The sequence below is a fragment of the Trichoderma asperellum genome, chromosome 7 (assembly GCF_020647865.1).
Source record: "Trichoderma asperellum chromosome 7, complete sequence".
NCBI classification, from domain to species: Eukaryota; Fungi; Ascomycota; class Sordariomycetes; order Hypocreales; family Hypocreaceae; genus Trichoderma; species Trichoderma asperellum.
The window spans coordinates 1,210,110-1,234,582 of record NC_089421.1 but is presented as its reverse complement, the minus strand read 5'-3'; the positions used below and the strand labels follow the sequence as shown (position 1 = coordinate 1,234,582).

The window sequence follows — 24,473 nt, the reverse complement described above, 5'->3', positions numbered from 1 at the left end:
TCTTCTGTCTCGACAACACTCTCTTCAGACACTCTTTTCTTTGACCCTCTTCCACAACCATGTCTCAATGGCGAGTCACGGCCGAGCATCCGCTCCGGCAAGTCGAGGGGCTTGACCATGAACGATGTGCCGCTCTGCACAATCTCATCGTTGAGCGAGGATGGACGGCAAGCGGTCGCAGCCTCAGCGATCTCGATCGCCGGTCGTGGTGGGAGTGCTATGGCGGCGACGCACAACTCGCACCACACGCTGCGAAGTTGAGCCCTACTGTGATTGCCTTTCTCAAGGCGGCGTGGCATGGCTACGTGATGACGGCGCAGCCCCAGCACGCATTCTTCAGATACCTTGCCGGACTCTGCTCGCCGGAGGATCTTTGGCAAAACACCAACTACGGCGACGACGAAGACGACTCGAACAAGCGGCGCTACGTGACACTCTACATGGCTAATTGGGCCCTGGGCGCCAGTCACCCGCTGGGCCTCGTGTTTGATCAGCAGGCGTCCACGGCAATACAGCACATATCCATTCATGATACAAGCGTCACGATGAATGGTCGACAGATCTGGCTGCCCCTCGAGCTCATTCTTGAAGGCTTCCTCGACATGATAGACCAAGGCAAAGCGCTTGCGGTGGACTCGTCCTACGATGAGGAGCAGGAGAGAATTGACCCTTGGATTATGCCCTCCTATACGGCTTGTGACTTGGACGAGGCTCTCGAAGCTTTTGGCCGACTGAAACGCGCGATTGAAACTCGTATGCCTGGAGCTCCTAGCAATGAACCGCGCCGCCTTAGAGATGCGGCCGAGTCGAGCACACTCTCCCCAAACAGCTTCGCTGGCCGGTTTTTGGAGCGGGCCCCGGAAATTCGGTTTGACTACATCGCGCCTGGTCTTCGCATAGCCCGTCAGCAGCCATTCTCTTCAGTTAATGTTGACCAAAGTCACATACGGCCCGTATTGCTGTTCGAAAGCAGCCAAGAGGCTCATCAAGATACGGAACGAACGCCATGGGGAGCAGAGGTCGTCATATCGCCCTTCTCGCCGTCCTTTCGGGATATATCGAATTATCCTGCTGGTCTTTATCTGACGGAGACGGATCCTCACGGCGCACATCCTTTTGAAGACGGCTGCAAGCTTATCCTGCCTTATGCTATCGGAGAGAATGGCTGGGCTCGAACTAGCGATGGCGCACTTTTTGGAGAGAATAGGCACGCTCAGGGACCAACCGCGAATCCAGTGCCACGTAGCACAGACCTATATCAACTGGGATTCAATCACTTTATCGAAATTCACGATGTGCAATTGAAACATGTGCTGTCTCACTGGGCAGATATGGTGGAGAAAGGAAAGTGGGCAGTTGACGCTGATGGCGTTGCTGGCGGGATAGAAAAATGGCGGGAGGCTGACACAGAAGATCATTGGCAAGACTATCAATTACCAATGTCTTGGTAGATTCATACATTCAAATCAGCCATCATTATCTGGCAGAGCTGTTATTTTTTATTCATTTCAACATCCTACTCAGCTCAGTCCGTTATGCCTGTCTCTACGAAGACGAACAAGAACTAGAATAGGCCGTTTGACAATTCGCCTTTGCACAATAGTCCGAAGTGCTCCCACAATAGCCACTTGTGCTGCAGCAGCCTCCAAACTGAGAGCCGGCACAGGTATAATTGCCCGTCTGAGCTGTACTGCAGAGCCCGTTGGGGCTGACGGCACTACCTGTCGTGCTACACGCACCGGAATAACAGTTCCCAACACCGCAATATGCTGAGGTTGAGCCGCAGTAACCGCTGACTGAGCAGCATGTTCCGAACTGGGTGCCTGTACATGTTTTGTTTCCGGCAAAGTTGGGGCCGCAGCTCCCATCTGTCGAAGGTCCACCATTATCAGGATCACACTTGCCGGAGTAGCAGTTACCTGGTCCACAGTAGGCTGCAAATCATAATTCAAGATCAGTATATCATCGGGAACAAGACTCATTCACAATTTGGAATAGCAACGCACCAGAAGTACTTCCACAGTATCCAGAAGTCGAGCAGCATCTGTTATCAACTATCAGCTAGATTCCTGAGATATCTCATCACATTGTGGTACTCACGGCCCAAAACTTGGATTATCACACGTTGTGCCTCCATTAGCAGGACCACAGGTGCCATCAGTCGTCACGCCGGTCGAACTGCCGCTGCATGCTCCAGACACGCAATTGCCAGCTCCGCAGTAACCTGGCGTCGAGCCACAGTATCCGCTGGTTGAACAGCATTTTCCAAAGTTGGTGCCTGTGCAAGTGGCATGGCCCCAAGCTGGTCCGCAAGTTCCGTTTGTCGACAGCGGCGAAGGCGTGACGGGGGCCACGCAGACGGCGTAGTTGAGCCATAAGTTGGTGCACCCACTGTTGATTTCCGGATTCAACGTCTGGAACGATGTGAGGTTTATACCGAAGCGCAGCGCAATCTCGTTGCAGGTATCCCCCGCCACCACGTTGTAATACAGGCCGCAGCTGTCAACCGTGCCAGACTGGGTGGGGATGCTGGGAGATGCTGTGGTATAGTACGAGCCAGCAGCAGTAGGCGCATAAATGACTCCGCTGGGCACGAATTGGCCATCAGGAGGGCTGGAGCAGACCCGCTGTCCAGGTGCAAGGCGCTGACAGTCGCCTAGGATGTTGGGGTTCCAGCTGAGGAACATGAGCGTTGTGATATTGTTCGTCGAGTTGGAGTACTGCAAAGCGAGCTGATCGCAGGACTGTCCATCCCAGATTATCTCTCCGTCGCAAGCGAGTGGAAGGCAGATGGGCGAGGTAAACACACAGAAAGGGTCGTTTGTGGCAGCCATGAGATCACCAGTCGTCACATTGTATTGTTCGGCCAGTTCTTGACAATAGATGTTCGAGGCGGTGGGCGGCGAGATAAGCTGCCCTGCACAAGTTGTTGCTGCGCCACTGCTCGTGGTGGTGGAGGGAGGCAAAGTCCCCGATGCTGAAGTTGCCGTGACCAGTGCATTGGATACAAAGAGGGTGGAGGAAGAGGTGGTGACTGGAAGACTGGTCGAGCAATTTTGTTGGATCAGGTTGTATTGATCGAGAAGATAGGCGGATGAGTCACCATCTTGGATGAATGGGTTGAGAAGCCGTTGCCGCCACATTTTGATGAAGCATTCATTGCATAGCTATCATCATGTCAGTAAGAACTATATAAGAAACATATAACATATAAAAAGTAAAAGTGACTTCTCGATATTGGCCACGGTTGGGGTGCTGGATAATGGAAGCGATGTGTTGGATAACTAACATGTTATCTAGTGTGACTTACCAGATCATTCGGATACAAATTTGTTACAGCCATCATGTCTGAAGTCACGTCTGTAGTGTCAAATGTTGCATTGTTGCATTCTGGAGGATTGTCTGAAGGGTCGGCATTCCAGCACATTTCTGGGTCATATCTTCAAGAAAAGAGTCAGTTCTTTACGTGAGTTCAAGAACTCGATTTTGTCCATGCTTGCCTGATTACATCGCTTCCTTGCCAATTCTGCGACTCAAAGAAGCACCAGTTCGACTTGCTACACAAATTATTAGTCAGAACAGCGCCCGATTCATTTGTGAAGGTCGCTGAATAATATGCACCTGTCCTGCAAACAAGCAATGTTGTAGCCATTCTGAAATACAATAGGCAAGGTCTTGGCTTGCATTACACTGCCCAGGAAGTTCAGAGTCTCTGAAGCACAGCTTGATTGGACGAGGGAAAGCCAAGAGCTCAGTGATTTCGAGCAGCTGGATGTGCAGAGTGCAGTTATGTTGTCCATGTACCAATCTTTGAAATTATAGCATTTCTGTCAGTTTGTATGAAAACTAATTGTTGGAAGGGGCTTACAATCCATGTCGACGCCCTCGGCTGCTCTGGACATGTTGTTCTCATCGCAGTCGATGGTCGAATTGCTAGAAAGAAATTTTTAGAATACTCAAAGCTCTGATGAAAAACATTCAGTTACGAAACAGCTTGGCAATTCTTACAGAGCTGTTGTGCATTGTGATGTGATGTCATGTATTTGCATAAGCTCATCAGGCGTATATGTGTCGAAGATTTGGAACTGGGCACTCGCGAATGATGCCAGTGCACCAAGTGCAACAACAACCTTGAATAAAAGCATCGTATAACTCCAATTGAAGGTAGAGTGAATGTAAAGCAAGCAATGGACGAATCAATCAATCAATCAATCTGCCCATAAAGACCAGAATGAGGACGGGGGAGATAGAGACCGCCGTGGGTAGCAGGCACTTCTCAAGAAGCCGGGCCGGGCTTAAGGGCCTCGCAGGAACTCTTTACAATCCGGCAAAAAGGAGCCGAGATTCTCTATACTCAGACGATGCGTCCACTTCCTCAAGGCACGGCATGATGCCGGAGATATCCTCTAGTAAGGAACCGTAGAGCGTGTGGGTGGGTTTTTTCACGACCCCGCTGCTTATCAGCGTGATCGGACATTCTAGCTGGGTGAAATTTTGTTGATGTCAATGGACAAAAGCCGAGGAGGATCCTAGCTATACACCCACACACTCGGATCGTTGTACACGTACAGTTAGACTACTCATTTTCTTTCTACGCATAACTGTATGCAGTTTAGATTCGGGACATCGCGCGCTAAGATCGCCAAGAGATGCGGGGGCCAAACCATTTCGATTGATCGAATTATGATATTGACCGTATGATAATTGCCGTGTCATGTACACTAAGCGGCCGCTTCGCAAATCCTTCCAGAATCCTTCAGGATCTGCCGACAATCCGTATCGTCATAGAAGCGTATTCAGAAGCGTACTCAGCTGTGAAATTTGTAATGGATGTCTGCTGCGCGCATCCCTTCATGCGACCGCATATGCGGTTTATCCGTGTGTTTTAACGAATTGGGTCAGAAACCCGAAAGCCCAAAATTAAGCTGTAAATGGTAGAGCTGGCTTTCATAGCCACCCAAATAAGTTGTTGGTCAGAGATATATGCTCCCCAGGCTCTTTTCACTAATACAATGACTGACTGAGTTGTCAAGACAATCATGTTTTGGAACAAGTGCCTATTAGTTGCGCTCGTCGCAATAGCTGGAGTGACGGCAGAGAACCAAACTCTCTACAAGCCGTTATACCAGAAATACTCAAAGTCCACGCCCAAGTTTCAAAACGTATCTGGTGCCGATGTCAACCCTCTAATTCTCGCTCTCAAGGGCCATTCGGCAGGCCACAAGAGCCAGGGCGGCGGCGGCCACCATCCACATTTCCTCGACAAGCGTCAGTCGGGCGGAAATGGCCTTGGAACTGGTCTCTGCGCACCAGGATCGCCTTGCGTGAACGGAGCATGCTGCGGGAAGACGGGAATCTGTGGTTACAGCCCTGATGAATGCGGTTCCGGAAACTGCCTTTCAAACTGCGATGCCAAAGTTTGTTTTCTTTCTCCTTGGCTGCTGTTGAAATATCTTTCTGCTTTGCTTACTTTTATCTTTTTTCTAGGCTGAATGTGGCCAGTATGCTCCTCCAAACAATGCGACTTGCCCGCTGAACGTGTGCTGTTCTAAATATGGCTTCTGTGGAACTACTGATGTGAGTTACTGTCTACATTTCCTGTCAACGCTACCTGCTAACAGAACAAAACAGGATTTCTGTGGCTCTGGCTGCCAAACTGGATATGGAGGCTGTGGCCCTGCACAAGAGCCCTCGTGTGGAGGCAGCACCATCCAACGTAGAATTGGTTATTATGAGAGCTGGTACGCAAATCCTATTTGACAGTGCTGGTGTAATGAATTGAATCCCATTTTCTAACATTTACAAAAGGTCTGCTACTCTCAAATGTGATAGCCGCCTACCGGGAGACATGGATCTCACCGGATTCACGCACATGAATTTTGGTGAGCAACTTCAAAAAGGTTTCAGCTCAACATGGAGCAAAGACTGATTGATTATCTTCAATCCCAGCATTTGCATATTTCAACCCGACCACTTTCGAGATGATGCCCATGAACGCTGGCGATCCTGCTCTGTACAGCCAGTTTACGGATCTCAAGACAACCTACCCCGGCATCAAGACGTGGATCTCTGTCGGCGGGTGGTCATTCAACGACGCGACTAACAGCCCAAACACCCAGACTGCGTTTAGCGACATGGCCAGCACTGCTGCAAATAGGGCAAAATGGATCAAGTCTCTCACCAACTTTATGCAGACATACGGCTTTGACGGTTAGTGCGGACAATAACCGACGTTGCAGTCAAAACAACCCAGGGACTGACATTCCTTTAGGCGTGGATATTGACTGGGAGTATCCAGGTGCCCCTGACCGAGGAGGCGTCAACGCTGACACCGAAAACTATGTGACTCTTGTCAAGGAAATGCGTGCTTCGTGGGGCAGTAAATACGGTATCAGCGCAACTCTGCCCAGCAGCTACTGGTACATGCGCTGGTTCGATCTCAAAGGTTTGTTTCCTCTATCTTTCTGTATTTTCTCCGCTGTCCCAATATAAGTGTTCACCGCTAAAGTTGACAACTCCTGCAGGATTGGAAGACAGCCTTGACTGGTTCAACTTTATGAGCTACGACATCCACGGCGTGTGGGATTCAACCAACAAGTTTACCGGCCCTTTTATCCTGCCTCACACAAACCTCACGGAAATCAAGCTCGGCCTAGACCTGCTGTGGCGCAATGGCATCGATCCCGGCTATGTCACGCTGGGGCTTGGCTGGTACGGCCGCAGCTTCACTCTCTCAGATCCCTCTTGCAGCACGCCCAATGGAGTCTGTCAATTCAGTTCCGGCGGTAAACCCGGGCCGTGTACCAACTCTGCCGGCACACTCTCCAACGCAGAAATCTTCCAGGTTCTTGCGCAGACCGGGGCAAAGCCTTCGTTTGACTCGACGGCTGCTGTCAAGTGGATCACCTGGGACACCAACCAGTGGGTCAGCTATGATGACGGCCAGACTATGAAGCTGAAAATGGATGCTGCGAACAATCTCTGCATAGGCGGCGTTATGATATGGTCGGTTGATCAAGATGATACCAACGGAACCAGCACTTCGGATCTGCTCGGGTTAGGAGCCGCCAACGGCATATCCTCCGCAAAGGCACTTGAGCTCAAGCAGAATCAAAGATATGCCGTAAGCCAAGCAACTAACATGAACTCGTGCTACTGGACATTCTGCGGCGACTCTTGCGCCTCGGGCTACTTCCCACAGACATCATCAAATGGGCAGGTCAACGGCGTAAGCTCCAACACGGTATGCAAAAACGGCCAGCTCGAGACTTTATGCTGCGCATCCGGCACCAACATGGGCACGTGCGAATGGGAAGGCTGGAATGGCGTCGGCATGTCTTGTAGCGGCGGGGGCTGCCTGGGCTCTGGCTCGGTGGCCATCGCCTTCAACACCAACAACTACATCAAGCAGGCGGCCGTTGGTCTTTTGAAGGACCAGACATGCCACGGTGGGTTCCAGTCGTACTGCTGCTTGGGCTTCCGGGCATCTCCCAAGGGGAGCATCTCCAGCCTCGACCTCGTTGGACTGAATGGAAAAGATACAAACCCAGGACTCAATGTGGGCAAGTTTGCAGGCCTGACTGTGGCATGTACAGCAGCAGCCACAGCAGCAGGAACAGCTGCAGGTACGTATTTGCGTTTTTGTTTCTATCAAGGACTTTGTCTTGTGGCTGACAATACACTTGAATCTTCTTCTCTCAAGGTGCTGCCGCTGCCATCTTCACTTTTGGCATCGCCTTCGAGCCCGTGTTCGCGGCCACCTTTGCTGCCGTCTTCGCAGCTTGCGAAATCAAGGCAAAACAGGCTGCTGCACTGCAAGCTGTTGGTGTTGTGGCGGGCGTACGCACGGGAGGTCGCGGGCAGTCGAATCCTGTTCCTCGTCCACCCCCCAACCAGCCTCAGATTCCACCGAAGCAATCAAAGACGCAGAAGCTGGGTCAATGGGTTAAGACTTCGTACGATCCGAAGACGACCAATGACTGCGCGGTGACTTACACTTGCAAATATGGCCTAGGCTTTGATGAGGTGGGTTGATTGGATAAGAGCCCAGAAGGAAGTGTTTAATCAAGCTAACTCTTTGGAAAAGATCTGCGATAACCAGTCCTGGGGCATCGACAAGGCTAATGCTGGCCGGCGTGTGTATCATTACGACCGTAAGTGTTTAATACTTGTCTCTTTCACAGCGGCATTTAGAACAGGCGACTCTAACGCCAGCAACTCTTTCTTATATAGCACGCGGTCCTGATAGCGAGTATGCCAAAGCCCAATGGGGTTCGACATGGCGTAAATCGTGGTATCGCACAATGGCCCAAGCCGGAAACCCCGCCCGGTGCCAGGTGTAAGTGCTGACAGGACCTCATCAAACGCTTTGAAACATACGGTTTGCATGGAACTAACTGTTACCAAAAGTGACGAGTTCCCTATGGGCAGTCTTTGGGAAGGCAGAGCTCCCTTTGGCAACCAAGTCTGCCGTCTGGTCAACGGAGTAGCAAACCGTCGCCAAGGCACCGACTTCCAGCAGTGGCTCTCTGCAATCTGGGCTCCCTGCTCAGCATTGCGTTCGTATTACGGAAAGCCAGATCCTCCTATTACGTGGGAGTTCAGTCATACCCCCAACGACCCTCGACTTGTCGCCAACAGCGCATTCCCGCATTTCATCCAGAAGTACGGCTTCGACTCACAAACCGTCAACTCCCTCTGCTGGGCAACGTACCAATATCCAGCAGGCAATGGCCAGCAGGCAATCATGACGGCTTCAGACCACGGCTTCCGCGCATTGCCAAATGATCCCATGTATCGTGCTTACGGATGGCCACCTCAGCAGTACTCCATCAATCCCAACAATGCGCCAAACCTACCAGGGAATGTAGCCAGTGCTCAGTGGCAGAAACGCATCAACGCCAGGGCAGCGCTGGAGAACCTGATTCCGGTCCAGTTTGCAGATTCGGCAGAGGTTCCCATTCCTGTTCCTTGCGGCGAGTGCAGCCTCATCATTGACGAAGACAACGAGGTTGTGTATGACCAGAGACCACCGGCGGAGGTCCCTCTCACAAAGACGGCCGGTGAGACTCCCACGCCAACTGTTGCTAAGTATAAGAAGCCAGAGACTGGAAATACGGTCGACAAGGGCCCAGTTGAGACGGGTTCGGCTTCTCAGCCAAACTTTTGATGCGAAGGAATAAAATTTTGTTTATGGCTATTAGTCGCGTAGATGTCTCAAGACTGTGTCATTAAGCCATTTCCTTCTCTGTCTTTCGGGCGAGCAACTAATTCGCTGTGAAGCGTACTCGAAGACGAGGATTTGATGTGAAAAAAAGGTAAACCGGATTATTAACGGCCTCAGAAATCTTCTGCAGATGAAAAGAACTGGCATCTTTATGAAACCAATAGGCTCATCCTCTCAAACCCGGTTCTTCACTTATTTAAGAAGACACGTAGTTCCCTTTTCATAACAGACATAGTCCCCATTTAAACCACTCAATCCTGTAAGGAACTTATAATGCTTTCCAAAGTGACAATTATATACTCTATGATGGCTGAATTAATATCAGATAATCTAAGCCCAGGCTTATACAGATTCTCTATCCAAATTATGCCCAGACTGCATGGACTTTGGCTTTCTCCAAGGCCCTATGAACTTTTAAAGCATCATCAAGAGTGGCGTATCCATCTTCTTTACCTTTGGCAAACGCTTCATATACCCTCGCTACATTTTGTCCCGAATAAGACACCTGTTTCAAAAGTTCCCCCTCTCCTGCGTTGAAATCAATCTCCTTTGCTTCTCCCCCAAATTCTCTCAACTTCAGTTTCAGGCCTGTAGGACCCCAGTGGAAAATGCCAGGTTCACTAGTCAATGCAAGTTCTCCCTTGGTCCCGCTAATGATCCACCGGAAGCCAGTGTTGTCGACTGTGTCAGTCGAGGTGCGCATCGTCACTGAGGCAAGGGCACCGCTTTCCAAGACTCCCTGAAAGAGCATTGTATCTGGAGCTGTGATGTCATAAATTTCTTGGACAGTGTTGCCTTTGTCGTCAACAATCTTCGTTTTGTTGTTTTGCGTTTTGAAGGTCGACTGGATGTCCTTGAAGTCACCGAGGATACTCAGATGAGTGTCCAAGACTAGGTCTTATTAGAAATCGTTCTTTTTATCTGCCATTCAAAAATGCTAGTTGGATAAAACTTACTGTGTCCGACGATCAGATGCAAGCGGCTGATACCAGAGTCAATATTCAGAAGAATTGACTGCGACTCTGGCCACATGGGAGCAGCCATAAGAGCGTTGTGGCCGTTGAGGGTAGAGACCACTACATCGCCGATGGCACCGGACTTAATCAAGTCCTTCATATGCCGGAAGACAGGATGGGCACGGCCTTGTGAGCCGCTGAGAGCCTTGACGCCAGCGCTCTTGGCCAGAGCAGCCAATTCCTCAACCTCAGCAACTGTCGGCGCGATGGGAAACTCCACCAGAATGTCCTTCTTGTGCTGGAGCAGAGGCTTCATCAGTTGGTAATGTTTGCCAATGGCGACAACGATGGAGACCATGTCGACGTCAGGATCACTAGCAACCTCATCGACAGAGCTGTAAGCCTTGACATCGGAGCCAAGCTTGTGCGACTCGATAGACTTTTGGGCAGACGCAAGTGAAGAATTGCAAATACCGACAATCTGATAGTGAGGAGAGGATTTGAGAGAGTTTAGATGCTGGATTCCCCATTCGCCTGTCTTGTAACCCGCGCTGGATGTGGCAGCGAGCCCGATGATGCAGATGCGGATAGGCGCCATTGTAGTGAACGAATATGTATGAAGCTGAGAGTTGGATTACGAATCGTGTCCTTTTGTCGTTTGGTTCAATGCCATCTCGAGTTTTCCTTGAGTTTATATACACACATATATATACATATAAGAGAACCTGCATTCATTCTTTACATAGCACTATTATTTAGAGGCCAAAGCTACCAACGCCGTATACGAGCCGACCAGGGCGTTACAGCAGGATCCACAAAGTCCGCGGCAGGTCTCCACTTGAACTCCGAGGAAATCGGACCCTGTCCTATTTTCCGATCTTGGGCGCCGAGTTACGGGTCAACTATCCTCAAAAGAGCCAAAGCTAGCCCATTAAGATTGCAAGCTCATTACTAATCCATGATCATAAACTGAAACTTCGAGTTCAACACCGAGGACTTTCTTTAGTCGTAACTTGGGTTGATCCAGCTTGTGTTTCCTGTGCCTCTCAGTCTCCGCGGATAATCGAACATGACGTTCTCTCGCCAAAAGTCTTGCACCCACTGCAAGCAGTCAAAATTACGATGCAACCGGGCAACTCCGACATGTTCGCGCTGTGCTGAGCGCAATCTGGCGTGTGATATACGCGATATTCACGTGTCGCCATATTCGGCCTCGCGCCGTTGGAAAGCCCCTAGACTGGACACTGTGGATATTGAAGCTCTCGAACATCAGCACAGCGCCTTTGGTGTCCCACCAGATATTTTCGATGTAGTCTCAACTGGTGCACCTATTACTCTCGGTGATGAGAATGTGAGTTCCAACTGGATGGTCACTGATAGTTTGGAAACTGGTCGTTTGAATCCGAAAGGTTTTGAATCTGGGATTAGCGATTTTGGTCTCGACACTTTTGAGGACCAATTTGGCCTGCAACTGATGCCTGACGCCGAATGCCCGGGGCAAAATGCCGTCGAGACGTGGACACCTGCCTGTGTCGCACCCCGTGATGATTCTGTTCCAACCTCACATTGGGATCCTCCATCCCTCTTACGTGAATCTAGTTCGGAGTGCATCACCTCGTGCGACGGCACGCCGTCCACCCTAACTGTGCGGACTCCCTCCAACCAAGGCTCCCTGCGAAGCCGCCCAATCCTAAAAGGCTGCATGTTGACCAACATGGTCCTGGGACAAATTACTGGCTATCCAAAGATGCTTATTCTGGGAGACCGCCTCCCGCCATTTATCCATGCGCCTTGCTACACAGACGAGAGGCTTGCTCCAGAATGCGGCGAGATGGGGAAACACCAATGCTTACCAAAGAGGCTTGCCATTTGCGCCAGCCTGGTGGATATGTTCTATTCGCGGACAGATGCCAACGCGGACTTCGTCTGGCAGACGATATACTCTGAGGGACAGAGATTGCGTGAAGAGGTACCATTTTCTTGCTTCATGCTTACTGATACCGCTGTTGTCTTTTTTAACTTGCAAGACTGACCTTTCTCTAGCATAAAAGCTTAGACCCATACGGCCAACTTGCTGCCCTACAAGCGGTCATCATATATATCCTCCTGCAAGCTCAGGACCCAGAGACAGCGGAACGAAATGGCGCCAATGCTCTGCTCTTAGTTATGATAGTATGTTAAGTTTATCTAGTGCCTTTTTGAACAATTCATCCGCCGTTCAATAATATTTACCTGCTGAATTGGCATAAATTAGGAGCTCTTCACTTGTCTCACTGAGAGCATTGACTGGGATACATGCGACTTTACTGAAAGATCAGACAAACAACACTGGGTATTAAGAGAGACTTTGAGACGGTAATCAGAAATACACTCAAGTCCCGGGCTAAAAACAACATCAATTGCTAACTAAATATTCAGGATAGTCGCCTTACTCGGCCTTGTCGAGCTACTTTTCGAAGGCCTAATCCCACCTCACACAGCCCAAGCCAACCCTCCGTACAAAAACTTCCGGTCTACTCCTCTACCCAGTCAGCGTGACTTGTGGGAAGCCCGCACCAACAGATCCTGGAAGCGAGAGCTGAAGCTCTACCTCTCAGGCCGGACGTCGCAAGAAGTGCTAACAGTCGGGGACCTGTTCGAGTTAGATAACGCGGGATGTTTCAAGAACACCTGGAACAATCAGCAGGCGTATAGCAAGTTGCCGGATGCAGTCAGTTGGTGTGGAAACTCTGATTCATTGGGGATGTTAATCTGGATGGTGCTTCCGTTTCAAAAATGGAGAAAGAGAGATGCCCTCTGGTGATTCGAGGAATGAGGAATTTATACATGGAGCCAATTTGCCTATAACTCAGTATCATATTCACTTTTCCTTGTTAGATTGGCTCACTCAGCGTACGTTTTGTGGGTATACATAATACACACTATACACACATCGCACGTTATCTGTCGACAATATTTTTATAGTTGTCTCTTACCTTTGGACCCTGACTATTTTCAACTTGTTCGAGAATACTTCAACTCACTTATACTTATACAACTCGCGGTATAACAGCGCACTAATTTTATTTAATAGCTAGTTAAACTAAGTGAAGTTTTTGGCGGTTAGGCGTCCAGAAGGTGGGGTGCCTGTAGATGTAAAAGTGAAGCTTGTGTGACCATGGGGGTTATAGTATTCTGTATCCTTCCAGCCTGGCTCGTTGTCCGCCAACTCTATCATGTTCACGGGGTCTACATGCAGGATACGGAAGTCATTGAAAGCGAGGCAGAGGCAGAGGGGGAGGCTGATCACACTTCCAAGTCGGTCTCTTAGAAATCTAGACGGTAACAGTAGCATGCTTGGCTAGTTTTTGGCTCTGAAAATTTTGAAATTGGGAGCAAAGTTGTTAGTCATTTCCCATACTATTACTACTTTCAATCGAGAGACTAAAATTATATGTCTTTAGTGGCTTCATTCCACCAGCCACTCGCACGGCCACCACCACTGTCATCTTTTCGGAAATGAAACCCGAGCGTTTAATCAAACCCGATCTAATATTCAAACCCGACCAGTGGGTTGGAAAACTAAATTCAAAGCCGAGAGAAAAGTGGGGGCCAGAGAAGAAAGGAAGAAGTCGATGTATATCGCATTCGTCTTATTTACAGAAAATTTGTCTTGATTCAAACCTAGACTACTTCATCTATTGTGCTAATAGTGTCCCCTTGGCAGCATTTAATTTAAACATTCAAGCTTCATATTCTGATTTTTGGCCCGTCGACTTTACGTATATTAAAGTGCACACCAGGGAGCTTTTTATTCCGCGAGACCTCCAATATGGGGAATCCGACTCAGAGCATTCAATCCCATCAATCCGATGAGTTCAATATTGCCGAAAACAAGCAAATTGACACATGGAGGGGTTGGGTCGTTGTTGCAGCCGCTGCAAGCACAGTCTTTATTTATTTAGGAATTATCTACTCATGGGGCCTATTAGAAGCAAGCTTAGTGGACACAACTGGCTACAGTTTAACAACCCTGACATTTGTTGGATCTTTGGCGACGTCGTTTATGATATCGGTGAGCCTTTTCGCCCGCTTTTGCATTCAAAGATTTGGGTATCAAAAAACTGCCTTGGCCGGAGCATTCCTGATGGGACTCGGCGAGTTCGTGGTCTCTTGGGCCTCTGACCAAATTATTGCCCTATTTCTTCTACACGGTGTTACATTTGGGGTAGGCGGAGGGCTATCCATGTTTGTAAGTAATTTTATGGGAGACATGGATTCAACATACTGTTCAGCTTATTGATGTTTTAGTTATTTAGGCTTGCTCTACTGCTCCCCTCTCATGGTTCAAGAGGCATCGTGGGTTGGCAGTTGGAATTGTTTTTGGAGGAGGCAGCCTTGGAGCTGCTGTATTCGGCGTTGCGACGAAGTACATGATCAATAACCTGAGCACCGCATGGACATTTCGCATACTTGGTGTCTTGGTTTGGGCTGTAGGCATTCCTTCGTCATTTTTTATCCGGCATTCTCAGATGCCAAGGTCCAAGGTTACTGGTGCACAATGGTGAGTAATATTTATACAAATTCAGTTATGAACTAATACCTCAAATACCACGCTGACACTTTTCGTGCATGTATAGGTTTCTTTTCCGTGATAGAAGGCTTGTGATTTTGTCCATTGGACTCGCCCTCTCGACCTTTTCCATCTTTATCCCACCATACTTTATTCCGATATTTGCAAAAGCCATCCATGGCTTTAGTGACAGCGCTTTAGTTGGTTTGGCTGTTTGGAATTTAGCATCCACAATAGGCCGAGTCTTCGGCGGATTCGCCGCAGACCACCTATTAGGACCTATCAATTGCCTTCTGGTGTCCACCTTTCTGACAGGAATCAGCGCTCTCTTGATATGGCCATTTGCATCAAATCTAGCAGTCCTTTTGGTATTCATCATAATTAATGGTATTGGGTGTGGATCATTCTTCAGTCTGGTGCCACCCGTATTAGGGCGAATATTTGGCGTGGAGACCATAGTCGAGCTGCTTCCTATGGTGTGGACGACGTGGTTCTTTGGTTTCTTTTTTGTAAGGCACCCTTATCTTCCTGCACAAACCTGCACTAACGTTATATCAGGGAACCCCTATCGCATCTTCCTTGTACTCTCTATCAAATGGTAACGGTGTTGCACAATATCGTCCTGCCGCATTTTTTGCTGGTGCTATGTCAGTCCTGGGGTTGACTTTCATGCTTGGCGTCCGCTTCATGGTTGAAAAACGGATCTTTGTCATGGTATAGATATTAAAAACGCATTGAGTGCACCCTTGAGCTCCTGAGCTCTATTTATCATAAGCAGAGTCCGCCTGATCTTGCTCCAAGAAGAGAGTAGTAGCCATGTTTTCGAAATCTTCAAAGTCAATATCCTCGAGGTTTGACCACCACTGGGGCCACAAGCTTTGTTCATCAGCTTGGGTACCGAAACTTGCAAGTGGATGGCAGAGAGAATTGTCAGCATCTACATGGCCAGGCTCTAAACTACGATCCTGTATCTTTTGTGCTGATATCGGTGCCTGATTAGCCGTCTCCATATTTTCCATTTCTTGGATCTGTCGAGCTGATCTATCAACCGCTCGAAACTCGTGAATAGATTGATGCAGGATATTGAAGTTATATCGAGTAGCCCCTTGATACTTCTGGCGGTTCGTTACTGCACGCCGGTATAAAACCGAAAGATTTTGCAGAGTTTTGATCTAGGATATTTAGTTTGCGTAAAACCAAGCAATATAACCAGAGATACTTACCCAAGCTTCACCCAACTTCCACTTATGTTGAAAATCGCGCAGATAATCCAAACAGAAGTCTGTGAGTTTTTCAGGTTCACTAGTACGATTCAGATTCATTCGTGGAAAGATAGAAATGTACAAGTTGAAATGACAGGCCAGGAATGCGCAATATCCAACAAACGGGGTTGAAAGGCTTGCTCCGCATTCTGATGCCTCATTGAGAAGCCTTGCTATTTGCTCAGATGCGTTGAACAGCTGCTGCGCACTTTGCTCCCACCATCCATGCGGTGCTTCAGCTTCTAGTAGTGGCGGGTCGACTGGCCCACACGGAAGTGTGTCCGGTGTTGGTAAAAAGGGAAAATATTCGCGGTGAAGCATAATGAGACTGCAGGCGTTAGAGAATTACCAATGGCAAAAGATGGATGGGTCCAGGGGCACAATACCTCGAATAATAAAGAAGGTTCAGGTATGTAAAAGACTCGGCATATCCGAGTGTCATATGCAGAGCAACTCTATTGTTTGGATAGTTGAGCCGTGGGTGCTGGCGGGCTCTCCAATGCTCTAACTGCTTCATAGAACTTGACCAAGGAGATCCGGGAGTCCATGGACAGTTGGCTTGAGCACACATGCCTGGTGCACCCCTTCCATCGTGCGCAACAAACTTCATGATTTGAGACCAAATCTCAAACCCAGCGACGATGATCTCAAAGCTGCGAGTTATGTCTAGAACTGTGCCAGGAGTGCTGCTGTCGCAGTCGCCAACAGAATTTATAAACCCTTGGAAGATAATCCCTTTTTCTACACCAAAAGCAAACTCAGTAGCGCTCAAGGGATGCTTGACGTGCATATTCATCATTTCCGAGATGGGCAGCATGGGTGGGTTATATGTGCCTGAGCTGACCATACGCTCCAACACGAAGCAAGACCAATAATTCATGGTCTCCACTGCTCGAGCAACAGAGCGTCTGGGATCGAGGGTTTGGCCGCTTTCATTAGGAAAGGGGGCATTTCCTGAGCTGCACAATGCTTGCATTATACGAATAGCCATTCCTATTTACCACCAGTCAACACAAAAGAAAACAGCATCATTATCACATTGTATGACTGACCACAGTAAATCCATGCTTTGTGAAAATGTCGATTGCCCCAGTTATAGAGAGTGATTATGAGGAGAGTTTGAACTACCTCTATCTTCGGCGCATCGAGGATGAATTGCGTTAACGTACTCTCGGCATACATAATATATGTTTCTGGATCCCGGAGCTTGGAAGTCCACGACTCATCAAATTCCGAGCATTGCATTCTCACAACGCCGAGAGCAGCAGCTAATAACGCTGTGCTCTCTTTAATACGCGTCTTTCGAGAATAATCCATGAAAAAGGTCACATGGAGTATGGAAAGCTCGGGAAACTTATTCGTAAAAATATTAAGTGCTTTAAGTATTATTCCATTTGGTAGCTGTAAAAGCTGATTTTCATTGCAACTTTCTCTCAGGGGATCCAAAACTTGATGCGTTGAGGTACGCAGTTGCCGTGATGGCTGAGCATCTGAACGACCTGTTACACGACGAGCTCGAGCTACTCTGGATCTGAGAAGTGCAGCTGGCGTCCTGGTCCGTTGCCCAGTAATTCTCACATCTTGTGTTCCAGATTTGGTATGTGGTTCTGTGAGAAAGCAGTCTCTCACGCCGGATTTCTTACATCGTGCACAAGGTGGTATACCTGGATGAATGCACTTTACTTTGGAGGTTCTAAACAACGTTTAGCGGATGGATAGCGATCACACCACTATCGTAGAACCCACCTGCATCTATCACAAGATAGGCTTACACGCATGATACTGTAATAAGAAGTGCTGGTTTTGAATTAGTGAGTGGCCGATGATGGACACGTCAACATTCGCGGAGGAAATGAAGGGAAACACAAAAGAAACAAATTTTCCGGCCAATGCGTAAGCCAACCTTTACCGGTTAGGTACTTTATTATGTACGGCAAGCATTACAAGATGGTTAAGTCTAAAATTGATTATTGGGCACTGAAAAAACGCCGACATACAAATTACATGTAACCTCTTCACAAGCACGGGTCCTCAAACATAATTTAATTGCATGTATGTATTATTTTTTTTTTTATCGTCGACGGCTCCTCTGAGACTAATCCCCAGCTTCGGGCATCACCCAATGCGTAGTTGCTGATTAGCGTTTTCCCGAGCGAAACCGGAAATCTACTATTTTAATGAGGTGTGCCGTATTACCGACACAAATATTTCCGAGTGAAGTGGATCCCTTGTGACTAGCGAGGGCTTCCTTCATTCCCGAGAGAAAAGCTTTCCCGAGCAATCGTCAATCTAGAAAAAACGGAATACCGACACGAGGGAAATCATAAACTAAAATTTATATAATAAAAGCGGGAACTGCGTGCTTTGAGTTTATATGTATATATACTATCAACTATTCTTCAGAGGATTATTTTGTTAAACAGAGTTGTTCATCAATGAATTTCGAATACACAATGTCGGGTTTCAAACCTACAGGAAGCTCTAATCTTGTTACTATAGAGAAAGAGATGTGTGGAAATGAGAGCTTCATTTCTAATCATGCACCATACATGGCAAAGACCTATGATCGAGCCAGCCTCGTATTCACACGTGGACAGGGCTCCTATCTTTGGGATATGGAAAACCGCCGGTATCTTGATCTCACCTCTGGAATAGCCGTCAATTCCCTGGGGCATTGCGATGCTGAGATTGGGAAAATTATTTCTAACCAAGCAAGTCGTCTTGATTATCTTATTTAAATAGAATAACCTAGCTTACACATATAGCAGGCTACACAACTCATCCATATATCCAACTATTTCTACAGTGATTGGAACTGCAAGCTAAGCAAGCTTCTGGTTGAAAAAACCCGAGAAGCCGGATCCATGGGTGATGCTGCCGCTGTCTTCCTGTCAAACAGCGGCTCCGAAGCAAATGAGGCCGCTTTCAAGTTTGCAAGGAAGTATGGGAAGTCTATTGACCCCAGTGGTAACAAGTTCGAAATAGTGTCATTCCACGGTTCATATCATGGACGCACATTTGGCAGCTTGTCTGCTACCCCACGGCCTATTTATCAAGACGCCTTTGCTCCTCTCGTCCCAGGGCATCGCTACGGTACGTTCAATGAGACGAATGGCCTGGTGGATCTTATCAATCCTAGAACATGCGCCGTCATCGTCGAGCCTATTCAAGGGGAAGGCGGCGTGCATGTTGGATCGGAAGATTTCATGACCAAACTATGTGATCGCGCTCGTGAGGTCGGAGCTGTCGTTATTTACGACGAGATTCAGTGTGGACTTGGACGAACTGGATCTTTTTGGGCTCATACCAAATTACCACCTCGCGCCCACCCCGATATCATCACTTGCGCAAAGGCCTTAGGCAATGGCTACCCGATTGCAGCAACTATCGTTGGCAAGAAAATAGCGGATGTGATCCATTTTGGCGACCACGGTTCCACGTACGGTGGAAACCCATTGGGAGCCAGTGTAGCCCATCATATATTGCACCGTTTGTCTGACGAGTCGACTTTAAGACACGTGATGTCAATGGCGCAGTTACTGAGAGCTGGACTTTTATCCCTGCAGCAGAAGTATCCCACCTTTATACTAGATATCAGGGGCGATGGGCTGATGATTGGTGTACAAGTCGATCGACATGTAAATACCGTCGTGGCTAGTGCGAGAAAGAATGGGCTTCTTATCATGACAGCTCAAAACAATGTAATCAGAATTTTGCCCACTCTGAATATCACTCCAGACGAAATAAGGCAGGCGTTGGAAATACTTGAAAAGGTTTTTATAGATATCCAGTAAGTAGTAACAATACCATAATGCAAATGAATAAAACAGGGGTTTTGAAGTCAACAATATTGCAATTCCGCCGCGCAAATTACTGCCTATAAATAATCTTTAGCTTTTTTTATAAAGATTTTCAGCATTAATATATAATATATACTATAATTAAGTAATATCCTTTAAGACTGTAAAAATTTTTAATTATAAAATAATAAAGCTCTTGATTATTATATATTAAGTGGCAATGTCCGCAGGCCTTTGTAAAACGGACATGACGCCTTGCGCTATATTCTGCTACATATAGCCATAGGTAGCCCACATTAAGCAACCAGCCCAGAACCACTATATATCATAGGTGGATCTATCAGTATGCTATTAAATTAAGCCTCACTGAGCTATATGGGATGTGGTATACGTTGAATATTATATAGATGTTTAGATATGGTTGTCTAATACTAAGGCTTGACTGTTATATAGATGGTAGTTTAGTATACCCTACCAAATAAATCCATATTCTGAATTTAGATGTGTTAGATATTTTACGATATAAGTTTCTGTCTGGACTTCTCTTTCCGAAACAAGTGCAAGTTTTAAGTGAATCTCGCCATTGTTGAACTTGATTAAAATGAGACGTACGAGCAAAATTATCGGTGGCTGTAGCTCTAGATAGAAAGCATTTGAATAACAAGAGACCATATGGCACCAAACGTCTATCTACCTAAATATAGTCTTTGAAGAGGGATAAATTAGGACAACTACTCAGTCCAATGGTAGAATCTTGTGACCGAGGTTTCGCAAATACAGAATTTTGTCTTGTTTGGTGGTCCCAAACGTGTTATCGAGAGCGAGGTATGGCCGCACGAAGAACCCCTTCTTGGGGATCTCGTCCTTAGCATTCTGTCCGCTGAGTACTTTGAAGATCTTTCTTATCCCGCCAATGGTCGCCGCCTCTTTGAGCCGTTCCGCTGTGCGACGGTAGTCGTATCCTGACCCTAGCGGGTCATTCTTCTCGCTATAAGAATCCTCGAGCGCCTTGTGTGCCCGTAGGCAGTAGAGGACAAGCGCCCCGAGACCCGCGGCGTAGGCCGTAGCGAATGAACTGCCCTTGTCGGACTCGCCGCCCGGAATTTGGATCTCCTCGCCTGGAAGGAGAAAGTCCCGGTCTGCAAATATTATCTCCTTGGCCTCCTCGCCGAACATGGTCGCTGAGCCTATCCTGATAACCTTTTCGTTACCCACCGGAAGATATTTGATGATCTCGGCTGTAGCGCCCTTATCGGGAAGAGACGTGAACATAATGACGTTGTTTGCTTCGACGGCCGCGTTGAGCTCATTGGCAAAATTCTTTCCGCCCTCGTCCGCGCTTCCGCCCTTCTTCTTGAAGGACCAGCTCATAGAGATAATGTCAACCTCCATCTTTCTTGCCCATTCCAGAGCCTATAATGGTAGATGGAAGGGTTAGCACGTCATATAGTATTTATATCAGCCTCAGTGTCGCGAACGCTCGGCTGTGCAAACGAGCGCTGTTCTCTCACCTTAAAGCAAGATTCGGTCGTGAATTTTTGCTTTTCATCACAATCGTCTAAGCGGGCGATATAGAGTTGAGCCATGGGGCAAAGCTGCCGGATGCAGTCAACCATCCTTGTTCCATGACTGCAGGGGCCTACCCAGTACTCGCCGTTGTCCCTGCGGAAGGATTGGCCCTTTCCACCATTGAGACCCTTCGCACCGTTGAGACCCAAGCTATCAAGAGAGACACCATCATCCAGCACAGCAACCTTGACAGTTGGATTTTTGTCCGCGTCGATGTTGTTGGCCATATTTACCACAAACTGCTTGAACGGTTTCATCTGCCTGATCCATTCATCGGGGGTAGGCCTATTACTCTGTGTCAACCTTTGGAGAAAAGGGGGGGGGGGGGTTAAAGAAAACGTGAAGTGATGGGGGGAAGACAAAATATATATGGAAAACCACAATAAACCTACGTGTTGTTGACGGGAGAGCTGCTGTCGTTATTCCCTCTCTGAGGGTTCGCATCGCCCTCACTGCCGTTTCTCTGACCGGACATGGATTTGGGATACTCTACCTTGATGTTGCTAAAGTTAAGCCGCGGGCAATTTTCGGCCAACTTTGATTTCATCTTCTTTTCGTAAGCTTTGCAGTCGGCCTCGTCGTTTGTGTTCTAAGGAGAGGATTAGTAAATTCACTTGAAGGCGATCCTCTCTCACCAGGGAGAAAGAGATGGGATTCATCCTTACTTTCGGGTAGATCTCAATCACGAGATGTTCAAGCTTGGTTCAGATTTGAGTTAGATAGACATTTTCATCTCAAGGACTGGTATGGATGCTCACGTGTTTCATTTTGTGAAGCCCCGAGCTACATGCCCAACCGCGGAGGACAGCGGTATTTCCGAGTGAATACAGATAAACTTCCTTGGCATTGGGAGCAGCATCATACACCGTCTCACTGCATATATCGTACTTCTTCCACTTAAAGATCTCGATCTGGAAGTCTCGGTAGGTGCCGTCAAGCCTTTGAAAACATAGAGACTGTCGTATTGCGGCATTGCTATGGGGCTCAGGACCTGTGTCATCAACTTCCACAGAGAAAATCTTCCTCACATTGCTCTCCCATAACCACTCAAAAATGCCAATGTAGGGATTAGAAGCTTGAGGTGTAACGCTTTCAGCTGATTCGGCTTGTTCTTCGGACATATTTTGGTTTTCTGAATGCGGGGCTTGCGGGTTCCAGTATGGCAACTGCACTGAAGCCAGAATTGTCTCAAAGAGCATTCCTGATAACTTTTTCGCCTTTGCGATGTAGTTGTCATCCAGTCTCTTCGATTCTCCAAGAAGATTTAAACTGATCTTGCGGACTACCGCAGCGTTAGCACAGAGATACGAGACTGGAATTTATAAAATGGAAAGCGCCAGACTACAATCATAACGTACCACGTTCAGCATCTCCCCAGTAGAGAAACTTGAGCTTATCCTCTAACGCACGCTCCGTATTTGGAGCTCCAATACAAACCATCTTCAACAATTCTTCAGTCCTCTCGTAAGAAATTTGCCGCTTGTTGCTGTCGTTGCTGTATGAGCCAGCTATCTGAACGGGGTTAGTCTCATCTTTAACTCGTTCTTCATCATCATCATTATCGTCGTCGTCATAATCACTGTCTTCGTCGTCTTCGTCGTCATCGTCGTCATAATCGTCGTGATTGTGATCGCGATTGTCGCTATTGCTGCCATAGTCGTAATCGTGGTGATCCCCATTGTCAGCACGGTCATGATCCCAATGACTCGCATGGCCATGGTTGTTGCTGTCATCGCTGTCACCATCATGCACCGCCTCCGCGTATCCATCGACTTTCATGTCTAGCTCCTTGAGTAGCCGATATGCCGTCTTACCTGCATCATTCTCGGCCTCGCTGCCTGCTTCGAAGTAAATAGAAGAAGGCGACCTTTCTACTAGTTCTTGGATAACCAGAGAAAGATGCTGGTAATCCACTTTGGACTCTGCATAGAGCCGAATAGCCATTTGGAGTGGGCTGAACCCATCCTGGGCTGCGCTGTCAAAAATGTTATGGGGGCAGAGCTGGAGCAGGAGCCGGAAGCTTTCCCGAGGAATTGTGGGCACCCCTTCGTCCGGATAGACGCTTGAGTCGAAATTGGTAGCGATTATGAGCGACTGGAGGCACGTCTTATGTGATTTTTTTTGACGAGCTAAACCGTCTGACAGCGCCTTCTTGATACCGTCGTTCTTCTCTTTTAGTTTTGGAACGTTAATCTCGGCATGAAGACAAACGCGATGACTGTCACGGCTGGCACTCGTAACATTGTCAGGCTTGATAGTTATGATTTTCTCGTACTCATATCGCTTTCGCTCGTCTTCTTCATCTTGTTTCTCCAGATTGACCGCCGTCGATGGCTTCTTGCTTTCATCACGGCGGCATTTCTCGAGCAAGAACTCATTCACGGACTCTAGCGGACATTTTTGGTCTTGCTCAGAGCACGGCGTTTCTAGACTAGCTAGAACCGCATCCGGGACCACAAGATTAATCACGCGAAAGACGATCTCGAGCTTGGAGTCGGAGGCATCGAGAAGCGGGATGCTGTCGTGCACGTTCTCTTGGATAAGCAGATTAGGCTCATCAACTACCAGCCGCTCAACAAAGGCCAGTATCTCTTCTGATGCAGGACTATACTGGGTTTTATCGGCAGCTTTAAGAGAGAAAATTATCCGATGCAAGAGGTTCCACCCGTAAGTATCGGTTTTAAGTAACACGTCTTCGTAATCATTGAGATTGATGGGTTCGCTGTACTTTAGAGCGTAAACAATTTCTTCGTGCTTGCGCCCGTTGTCCTTTTGTGATTCTTGTTTTTTCGTGTTCACATTCCCTCGGCCGGATTTGTTTTGCCCATTTTGAGTTCTACCCTGTCGTTTTGACTGGTTACTTTTACTGTTTGTCTGGGACATGATGGTCTGCAAAGTGCAAGAATTTCGATAGAGCGGAAAGAAGAATCTTTGCGACAGGCCCAACACTACGCTCAAAACTTTGACGGAGTAGCAGTGATCCCACAAGAATGGGTGGCCCTGCTTTTCCTAAGTCTAATTAAATACAAATCAGTACCATTGCACATGCACTGCAGGAGCCAATCCTCACTCCCTTGATGCCCAATGTAACACACCCCGAAGCCGATA

The 24,473-nt window shown here is 47.8% G+C and overlaps 10 protein-coding genes across 10 annotated transcripts; 6 read left to right on the top strand and 4 right to left on the bottom strand.

Annotated features, from left to right (window-relative positions):
• Positions 1-59: 59 nt before the first annotated feature.
• Positions 60-1,451, top strand: TrAFT101_011180 (uncharacterized protein; the record flags this gene model as incomplete). Its single annotated transcript, XM_024903838.2, has 1 exon — positions 60-1,451. The coding sequence occupies one exon, from the start codon at positions 60-62 to the stop codon at positions 1,449-1,451; it is 1,392 nt and encodes a 463-aa protein (XP_024757139.2).
• Positions 1,002-3,928, bottom strand: TrAFT101_011179 (uncharacterized protein). Its single transcript, XM_066129173.1, has 6 exons — positions 3,869-3,928; positions 3,622-3,808; positions 3,501-3,557; positions 3,311-3,440; positions 2,007-3,167; positions 1,002-1,934 (listed from the first exon to the last, which is right to left on the bottom strand). The coding sequence occupies exons 1-5, from the start codon at positions 3,900-3,902 to the stop codon at positions 2,097-2,099; spliced, it is 1,479 nt and encodes a 492-aa protein (XP_065985304.1). The 5' UTR covers positions 3,903-3,928; the 3' UTR covers positions 1,002-1,934; positions 2,007-2,096.
• Positions 3,929-5,039: 1,111 nt separating this feature from the next.
• On the top strand, positions 5,040-6,215 carry TrAFT101_011178 (uncharacterized protein; the record flags this gene model as incomplete). The annotated part of the gene is made up of 5 exons (XM_066129172.1): positions 5,040-5,417; positions 5,488-5,577; positions 5,632-5,741; positions 5,809-5,882; positions 5,950-6,215. 5 exons carry the CDS (start codon positions 5,040-5,042, stop codon positions 6,213-6,215), a joined length of 918 nt encoding a protein of 305 aa, XP_065985303.1.
• A 145-nt stretch (positions 6,216-6,360) lies between these two features.
• TrAFT101_011177 (uncharacterized protein) lies at positions 6,361-9,169 on the top strand (the record flags this gene model as incomplete). The annotated part of the gene is made up of 6 exons (XM_024902786.2): positions 6,361-6,445; positions 6,525-7,625; positions 7,703-8,025; positions 8,087-8,153; positions 8,233-8,338; positions 8,410-9,169. 6 exons carry the CDS (start codon positions 6,361-6,363, stop codon positions 9,167-9,169), a joined length of 2,442 nt encoding a protein of 813 aa, XP_024757137.2.
• Positions 9,170-9,590: 421 nt separating this feature from the next.
• TrAFT101_011176 (uncharacterized protein) lies at positions 9,591-10,780 on the bottom strand (the record flags this gene model as incomplete). Its single annotated transcript, XM_024910211.2, has 2 exons — positions 9,591-10,117; positions 10,183-10,780. The coding sequence occupies 2 exons, from the start codon at positions 10,778-10,780 to the stop codon at positions 9,591-9,593; spliced, it is 1,125 nt and encodes a 374-aa protein (XP_024757136.2).
• A 471-nt stretch (positions 10,781-11,251) lies between these two features.
• Positions 11,252-12,991, top strand: TrAFT101_011175 (uncharacterized protein; the record flags this gene model as incomplete). Its single annotated transcript, XM_024902785.2, has 4 exons — positions 11,252-12,151; positions 12,226-12,354; positions 12,437-12,537; positions 12,601-12,991. 4 exons carry the CDS (start codon positions 11,252-11,254, stop codon positions 12,983-12,985), a joined length of 1,515 nt encoding a protein of 504 aa, XP_024757135.2. The 3' UTR covers positions 12,986-12,991.
• A 1,002-nt stretch (positions 12,992-13,993) lies between these two features.
• On the top strand, positions 13,994-15,854 carry TrAFT101_011174 (uncharacterized protein; the record flags this gene model as incomplete). Its single annotated transcript, XM_024902784.2, has 4 exons — positions 13,994-14,413; positions 14,481-14,725; positions 14,802-15,243; positions 15,293-15,854. 4 exons carry the CDS (start codon positions 13,994-13,996, stop codon positions 15,452-15,454), a joined length of 1,269 nt encoding a protein of 422 aa, XP_024757134.2. The 3' UTR covers positions 15,455-15,854.
• TrAFT101_011173 (uncharacterized protein) lies at positions 14,616-17,811 on the bottom strand. The gene is made up of 5 exons (XM_024901018.2): positions 17,743-17,811; positions 17,049-17,689; positions 16,383-16,989; positions 15,958-16,324; positions 14,616-15,906 (listed from the first exon to the last, which is right to left on the bottom strand). The coding sequence occupies exons 1-5, from the start codon at positions 17,772-17,774 to the stop codon at positions 15,496-15,498; spliced, it is 2,058 nt and encodes a 685-aa protein (XP_024757133.2). The 5' UTR covers positions 17,775-17,811; the 3' UTR covers positions 14,616-15,495.
• A 1,049-nt stretch (positions 17,812-18,860) lies between these two features.
• Positions 18,861-19,790, top strand: TrAFT101_011172 (uncharacterized protein; the record flags this gene model as incomplete). Its single annotated transcript, XM_024910210.2, has 1 exon — positions 18,861-19,790. The coding sequence occupies one exon, from the start codon at positions 18,861-18,863 to the stop codon at positions 19,788-19,790; it is 930 nt and encodes a 309-aa protein (XP_024757132.2).
• A 400-nt stretch (positions 19,791-20,190) lies between these two features.
• On the bottom strand, positions 20,191-24,335 carry TrAFT101_011171 (uncharacterized protein). Its single transcript, XM_024908792.2, has 6 exons — positions 22,724-24,335; positions 22,124-22,647; positions 22,031-22,063; positions 21,758-21,954; positions 21,308-21,650; positions 20,191-21,209 (listed from the first exon to the last, which is right to left on the bottom strand). Exons 1-6 carry the CDS (start codon positions 24,246-24,248, stop codon positions 20,532-20,534), a joined length of 3,300 nt encoding a protein of 1,099 aa, XP_024757131.2. The 5' UTR covers positions 24,249-24,335; the 3' UTR covers positions 20,191-20,531.
• Positions 24,336-24,473: the final 138 nt, after the last annotated feature.